The 8,495-nt window shown below is 33.0% G+C and overlaps 1 protein-coding gene across 4 annotated transcripts in view; it reads left to right on the top strand.

The window, feature by feature from the left end:
* Window positions 1–33: 33 nt before the first annotated feature.
* Window positions 34–8,495, top strand: part of LOC105330065 (FIGNL1-interacting regulator of recombination and mitosis) — an 82,938-nt gene continuing 74,476 nt past the window's right edge. For 3 of the 4 annotated variants that reach the window (XM_066077602.1, XM_066077601.1, XM_066077599.1), the window contains exons 1-5: window positions 34–171; window positions 1,241–1,341; window positions 2,098–2,137; window positions 2,789–2,877; window positions 8,004–8,102. In XM_066077602.1, the coding sequence (XP_065933674.1) occupies window positions 1,246–1,341; window positions 2,098–2,137; window positions 2,789–2,877; window positions 8,004–8,102 (324 nt within the window). In that variant the 5' untranslated portion in view covers window positions 34–171; window positions 1,241–1,245. Of the gene's footprint in view, window positions 172–765; window positions 818–1,240; window positions 1,342–2,097; window positions 2,138–2,788; window positions 2,878–8,003; window positions 8,103–8,495 lie in introns of all 4 variants that reach the window. The other variant, XM_066077600.1, reaches the window with a different exon arrangement.

Below are 8,495 nucleotides of genomic sequence, written 5' to 3'. Positions count from 1 at the left end.
AATCAAATATATTTCTGCAGTAGGATTAAATATCAATTGATGACTTGACACCCCTTCTATAAAAAGTGAATTATACCGGAAGTTGAAAACGTAAACATAGACGACCAGAGAGCTGAAAATGTCTGCGCGCCAACTTCAACCAGACAAATTCAAGCGAAACTGATTATTCAGGTGTAGATACAAACAGGTTTTTTTTTTATATCTATTCCCACTAGTACTTCTTTGATTTTTATAATCTTTTTACAGAAATAAAAACTTGATAGTTCGTATCTGATCGTTTATGTTTAATCATGTTAATCGAGTAAAGCTATATAGCCTAACCCGACCTAAATTAGATTACATCATTGTACAATGTTGATAGATGTAAAATTTGTTATTTCAATCCTTATCCATAATAATATAATTGTAAAGAATCCAAGTAAAAAAGAAACACATCCTATTAGCCTATTTGTATTTTCTTCTTTAGTATTTTTTCTACATTTAAACCATGTGGAGATTTGTCTTGATCAACTTGATATTTTGACTGTTGCCTTCACTGAATATTGCGTCAGGCCTTCATGATTAATTCTCGAAAGTCTGCCCTAACTTTGGTTGCTTGTTGCTCTTAAAAACTGAGATACAGTGAAGTCGCCTATTCCGTGTCCTCTTAAACTGCAGGTCACTCGTAGGTGTTTATAGGTGTTTCATGGCATATTTGTTTAAACTGAAGCAGTAAAATCTTGGTATTTACATTAACGATGTGTAATTTTTCTTATATTTCTAAAGCAAACTGAGTGTAACTCACAGTGCTATAGAATCTGACGGGCCTTCATCAAAGGTAGCATTTAATTTTTTTTTATATACATCTTTCTGGTAAAAAATTATTAGATTTATGATAAATAGTAGGTTAAAGTAAGTAAGTTACTGTTAATGTACATCAATACGCTATGTGGTGTAGATTTTGTCTGTCCTATAATTTGGTGAAGGCAAAGATACAAATACAGTTGAACTACAATATCTCGAACACTGATATCTTGAATACAGTGGATATGTCGAAGTGATTTTAAGTCCCAACCACTTATTTTTAAGTATTTTACCCTCAATATCTCGATTACTCTGATATCTCTTTATAAACAGTCCCATCGAGTTCGAGATAAAAAAGTTTGACTGTATCTATCAAGCTGAGACGAATGTCTACAGGATTACACAAGACATGTAACATCGTCTATATATGACTGCTAATTTGACGTCTGTTTTTCAGTTACCATGTCACAATCACAGTCCAGCTTCCTGGAGACCGTGGTCGGGTGGGACTCCACAAAGTGTCAGGAAAATCTGGACATGGCCCTACCCAGACTCATTGTATCCTTTGGTTGTATGTCATCTCAGACACCCCTTCCTATCCAGACTCATCGTATCCTTTAGCTGTACAGTGTATATCAATCTAGACACGGCCCTACCCAGACTCATCATATACATTTAATTTAGTTGTATGTCAATCTAGACACCTCCCCCCCCCCCCACCCCCCCACCACCCCCCACCCAGACTCATTGTTTCCTTTAGTTGTATATCAATCAAGACACGGCCCTACCCAGACTCATCATATACATTTAATTTAGTTGTATGTCAATCTAGACACCTCTCCCCACCCAGACTCATTGTTTCCTTTAGTTGTATATCAATCAAGACACAGCCCTACCCAGACTCATCATACCAATTTAATTTAGTTGTATGTCAATCTAGACACCTCCCCCCACCCAGACTCATTGTTTCCTTTAGTTGTATATCAATCAAGACACGGCCCTACCCAGACTCATCATATACATTTAATTTAGTTGTATGTCAATCTAGACACCTCTCCCCACCCAGACTCATTGTTTCCTTTAGTTGTATGTCAATCTAGACACCTCCCTACCCAGATTTAAGTTTCAAAGTGAGTTAGTGATTTCACGGGTATGTGTTCAAATGCTTGTTGGCAGGAACTGTATGTGAAGAATAGGTTATGGTCGCATCTTCTAAAGTTACTCGGTTATTATACCTTCCATAACTGGGTTGTTGACCGCTACAATGCATTTGCGTTTTATGCTCTTTTACTTTTCCTTAATCAAAAATCTCAGGAATGTTTTCAAGAACTTGATGTGATTCAAGAACAAATTGGTATGTAATTTTTAAGGTGAATGAAAGAGAAAATCCTTTTGGTCAAATTTTTAGACAAATATTTTTATTGATTGCCCTCATGGTAAAGTAGTGAACCACACGTGTGATCAAGTTCTTGGACTTAATTGCCATGGCTTGCTTTGGTTGAAATGAATGTTATGGCCAAACCCATAAGTTACTATATTTATGATGCCGCATAAATTACTATATTTATGATGCAGAAAAAATGTTGCTATGACTGCAGAGTTTAGATTTTAGGTATCGCTATCTCTATTTTTTTTTTTTTTGATAGCAAGAAAATTTATTAGGTGGGAATGTAAAAAGAAGAAAAATTACATTTTATTTTTTTTCCAGATTTCCCCAAAAAATTGGTCCGACGGATCTGTAAAACTATATAAAAAAAATAATAGGCCTAAGGTTCTGGTGTGTTGGCATATGATTTGAATGAATTCCTAAAAAGCGTATTGAACATGTTGAATGAATTCCTAAAAATGTAGTATTTAAAGAATTGGAGACAGACATTGAGACTTTTATCTTAATCTCCTTTAAAAAATACAGTCACTGTATTCTTCTGTGTTTCTCTATCAAGTGTTTATCTACAAACCCTGCCTGCAATAGACAAGTCCATCAGCTGAGTTTTTTTATTTTCAGGAATACTGAAGATAATTTGCCATTCCTTTCTGCCGTGTGTCCAGGTGACTGATGCGGAGGAGAAAGTATTTAGCAGGCTGATGGACCAGGTGAATATATTGATATGTCAATGTTTGTTCCAGGGATCAATTGTTGTTGATCTTTTGATATATGCCATTATTAGTCATTGCTATCAATTGTTGTTGATCTTTTGATGTACAAGAAAATATCGATATCTCAAAATTCGAGTAACCATGGAAAAACTTTGAGATATCCGAGTGTTGGAGATATCTGAAGTTGAAATACTTGACTCCATTAGCGTTTTAATCCTGAATAGTCTCGTTCAACCAGACACTGGTCTCTCTCCGTAAATCTCTGCTCGTTAGAGATTTACGGAGACACGTGCGTCTGGTTGAACGAGACTAAGTCCTGACATGATTACACAAGAATTCCTATATGCACTATAAGTTAAGAATCGGTATGAGTGGAAATAAAAAAGACGGAATATTGAAACAATGTTTTATTAATAGACATTGCACATGCACTTTAAAAACAAATAAAATAAAGCGTTACAATTAAACGTTGTGTATGCAGTATGAAAACGTTGTATTCAAACATGACGATATTACGGCATAAGACTGTGACAGTCATCCATTCATATTACGATCACTGGCACAGTCATTGAGGAGCGTGAGGAGGTAACTCTGTACTAGAAGAGCTGCACGGAGTTGTGCACTCGTCGATATATCTTCTGATGATCATCTCCTTGAATGATGTACAAAAATCAGTACCTCCTTATATAGCCGGAGACAAATTGCTAAATTGTTTGATTTTTTTTCACATAAAAAATGAAATTCATTAGATATAAATCAGTGCATTGGTAATTTAACATGACTAAATATGTATTATGAAATAGATTTTTGGTTTATTAATTGTTTAGTAAAAGTTAACTTTGATCATGCATTGATAGGGGTGTGCAATAATTCCCGGTAAATCGGTATATTGCAGTTTATCCTTGCTTATTTATATCACGATATTAAAATCGAATACCGGTATTTTACGATATATGTGAATGTATAAAAAAAGATTAAATTTTTTGTAATATAAACTAAATAAAGTGTTTGAAACTCACCTTGACTTCGACAAGGCACTAGTCTCGTTCAACCAGACCTCGGCTGTCTCCGTAAATATCCAACATGCAGAGATTTACAGAGACAGCGGAGTGTCTGTTTGAATGAGACTAACAAGTCAGGATGTAAATTTAATGATAGTAACTATGTTCGCATATGGTAGGCGTGTGTGAATACAGAATAGGATCAGGCTATTAATTTTTTTTTTTTTTTTCTTATGGACGTAAAATAAAGAAAACATTAGGGTAATATAAAGATTTACTTAAATATAAATCGTTTCCTGATTTTATTTGGATTTTTTTTTTTTTTTGATTTAAAGTTGTATTAATTTTTCTAGGGAAACAGAAATTTATCGTTCTGGTTTGAATAGTATTAACATTATCAAAATGACTGATTATAATTACGAAACAACAGCGGGCAAGATATTAAATCCGAATAACATTGAATTTTGGGCAATTTTTCCTGTATTACCGTACTTAGAATGGAACCAACTACAGTCCAGTTTTAAGGAGATGAATATTTGTGTCAAATTTTGTTTTTACTCTGATCTTCTAAGTTATTGGCATATATGCTTAATGTATGCCCTGTCTTACCACAAAACATTTTGGTCTCCTCAGCTGCATTGCTATACATGACTGTTTATTCCTAAATAATGCATCTCCCACACGCTAGGGGATGCTCCACGTAGCGGTGCCCTTGTTAAATATAAACTGTTGTGCTAGACATGTATATCTTACAACACACACATTAGAAGCTAATTACAATTTTACAAAGTAATTGAAACTCCTAATTTTGATCACATTTATTAGTTTATTTATAATAATATTAAAGTTCATGTACTTGCCATTTATTGCAATATTCTGAGTATGATATTGCAATATATTGCAAAATGGTTTTCACTGGCAATACCCAACTGTATGCATTGATATCGATTATATGGCTTGTGTTATTAAATAAGATAATGGTAATTTACGCTGCACTTATTTGGGTGGCTGGGAACTTGCAATTGTTCGTTAAAAAAAGGTTTGAATTGCCACGAGGAAACGACGTGTGTGATTAGTAGACTGTAAAAATTGACTTCACTTTGAGATAACCCAGGTAAATACGAAAGACGAATAGGGCCACTTAAAAAAATATTTTTTCTCTCGTAATTACGAGTTAATTATCTCGTTATTACGAGTTAATTATCTTGTTATTACGAGTTAATCATCTCGTTATTACGAGTTAATTATCTCGTTATTACGAGTTAATTATCTCATTATTACGAGAAAAGATTTCGTTATTACGAGTTAATTATCTCGTTATTACGAGTTAATTATCTCGTTATTACAAGTTAATTATCTCGTTATTACGAAATAATTTTCTCGTAATTACGAGAAAAGATCTCGTTATTACGAGTTAATTATCTCGTTATTACGAGAAAAGATATATTTAAAATGGCGCGTTTCATTATTCTATTCTTTTTATGTAAAGTGTAAGAACTACTGCAATGTCTATTAATATACACATACTTAGCATATTCATCGTTTAAAAGCGTACGCATAAATAGATATTAAATCGGACTAAGCAGTTTTAAAGAAATTTCAGAAGAAGTAGCAAAGCAGATTGATTAATAAATTCATTGAACTATATATCAATAATTAAAAAGGATACGTGTAATTTGTTTTCGGACTCCAAAATGTTAATATATTTAATCAATTATTTTCAATGTACATGAAGGTTGTGTATGAACATATACAACACAAATTCGGGTAAATCCTGTGTATCCATATCCATGACTAAAACTATATAGTCATTAAAGTTATCTGTAACTAATAGAATTGTGTTTTTACGACTATAGGACTACCTGGTATTTACTTCGGAGTGGGATTATAATATATATAAGTTGAATAGTAAAATTACATGAAGTTCATATAAAATAAAATGTCAAATCCAATCATTTTGATATGTAGAAATTAATGAATAATGATCGTTGTTATTTTTAAATATCAATCAAAATTGAATCAACGATCCTGTAATGAAAAAGATAGACTAAAAGGGTGAGCCAGTCAAATTCTTTTCAGAAATGCACCACTTTATATAGATCTTTTCTCGTAATAACGAGAAAATTAACTCGTAATAACGAGAAAATTAACTCGTAATAATGAGAAAATTAACTTGTAATAACGAGATCTTTTCTCGTAATAACGAGAAAATTAACTCGTAATAACGAGAAAATTAACTCGTAATAACGAGATCTTTTCTCGTAATAACGAGAAAATTAACTCATAATAACGAGAAAATTATCTCGTAATAACGAGATCTTTTCTCGTAATTAGTTTCAATAACTATTCACCATGGGCAGATAGGTTAGACAGAGTAGCATTATTATTCGTTGTAGTTTTATGTAGGAAATATTCACAGAGGTATGATGTATGTCAATGTTTGTCCCAATGATCAAATGTTATTAATCTACCGGTTTGTCACTGTGATCAAATGTTTTTGTTTTTTTTCACAATTGGCGCTTGAGTACTTTACAACACTTTTTGGCTCTGCACAAGCTATTGCATGCATTGCAAGAAGTCCTGCATTTGTTGCATGCGTTTTTGTGGTCGCATCAAGTCTCCTCAAAATAGTGGACAGGCACCCTTTACAGACGCGAACGAATGCGATCCAAATTATTGCAATGCAATGCAGGAACATTAGTTCGAACGTTTTACAACATCATGGGTACTCAAGAGCGATGCACAATTATAAAAGATCATATTTAAAGATAAATCGCAGGTGTTTATGTGCCAATTGTGAAAGGGGCTATAAATGGCAAACTAGGTTGATGAGAAATACAGCCCCTAGTTAATATACAAACAAAATTAATTTCTGTTTTTGCATGTTCTTTGATATGTCTCTATCTCTTTCTCTCTCTCCAGTTAATGGACAAAAAAATCAATGTGCATGTACTTTGATTTTTCTCTCTCTCTCTCTCATCAACAAAGAAACAGGAGACTAGTTTTGGCAAATGACCATGATTTATTGAGCATACACATTAGTCATAGATATGACACAGATAGCATAAAAATCCAGTAAACTGTAATATAACATCACACACAAATTAAATAACACAGACACACAAATATAAGTCACAACAATGCAGTTATTATAATTACAAATGCAACAAAAACACACTTTGTAGAAAATAAAATTGTACGACGCAGCTTTGTTGTAATTTCAAAAGTGACGATAATTCAATACAACAAACTTAAGGGTAAAGTTGATTGGATAACTGAGTTTGTTATTTTTTGAAATAATTAATTGGTGATTTTGATTGGTTGAGGAAACCCCTGATAGGTGGCGTTAGCATTTGAACCAAATGATGGGTTAGGACTGGCCTTAGCGTTATGAAATTTATTGGCTATAAATTAATGGCTGAACATAAACAAATTAAAGATGAGGAGCTACAAAATAAAAACCGGTAGAGATGGAACTGGTTATTTATGACAGAAATTAATACATAAAAACAAAGTTTAATCATACTGAAAAAAAAGACGAGCCCAATTTTGTTCTATTTTCTCCTTCAGCTGGTAAATGTATTTTATCCTGAAGTACCTTACTTCAATTTATGTAACTTTTAAAAAATGCAAAATTCTTTTGCCAAGTGAGTTATATTTTGATAAGCGTGTTAATGTGACTGTAGTCATGCCAGTTTTCCACAGTAATATGAATACATAGTTTGTAAGTTGTGTTTTTATTGGGAGTTACTTTCTGATTGTTATACTAAGTTTTCTTTCAACTACTGAGTAGTAAGATTTTGGCAATGAACATTGTCATATGATAAGTAAATGAGTATTGTTTGATGTATTTCATTTCATTTTATGCATATTTTCTATTGAAAAACCCCCCACAAATTTCATATTTTTTATCCATTAAAGTGACAGGGTCACATGCCAGAGCAAATTTCAATTGGGTCTTTAAATTAATTCAAACGTAATTGATGAGATTTTCCCTATAACCTTTAGTCTTTAGATAAAGTTGTCACTTAATTGTTCTGTAAAACATGACTATTTGTATGTGCATGATGTACATGTATATAGATTTGTTACCTGGGTATTCACTATGATCTTATATTACAGGTGTGTGGCCTGTTTGACCTGACCCTAGAAGACATACAACAGTACACACAGACAGGAGACAGGAAATCCAGCCTCCCTCTCATCACTGACCACCTACAGGTGCTAATTATAGCTTATGTTCCTTGTATTGTCCCATAATATAGGTCATCTAAAATTCATAGTGCTCTTACCATGATCAAACATTCTGTTATTGCAAATGTGATGCAGAAAATTACTTGGAGAGTGGAATGTGGAATCATTAAAATTTGTTTGTGGCCAATTTTCATAAAATTGTTTTAAGTTTTCAAAGGTTCATTAGGACACAATTTTGTCATCTTCCCTATCCAAGAATTTTTGGTCTACTCTACTCCCCTGCATACTGTGGAATCATTAAATTTCGTGGGGGCCAAATTTCGTGGATGGCTTAGATTTTACAGGTTTGTGGGGACGTAATTTCGTGTATTCTTATATATCTACAAAAGGAAATATGACTTTATTACCCTAATTTATCAA

The sequence above is a fragment of the Magallana gigas genome, chromosome 2, assembly GCF_963853765.1.
Source record: "Magallana gigas chromosome 2, xbMagGiga1.1, whole genome shotgun sequence".
In the NCBI taxonomy this organism is placed as follows: domain Eukaryota; kingdom Metazoa; phylum Mollusca; class Bivalvia; order Ostreida; family Ostreidae; genus Magallana; species Magallana gigas.
This window is presented reverse-complemented; position numbering and strand designations above follow the sequence as displayed.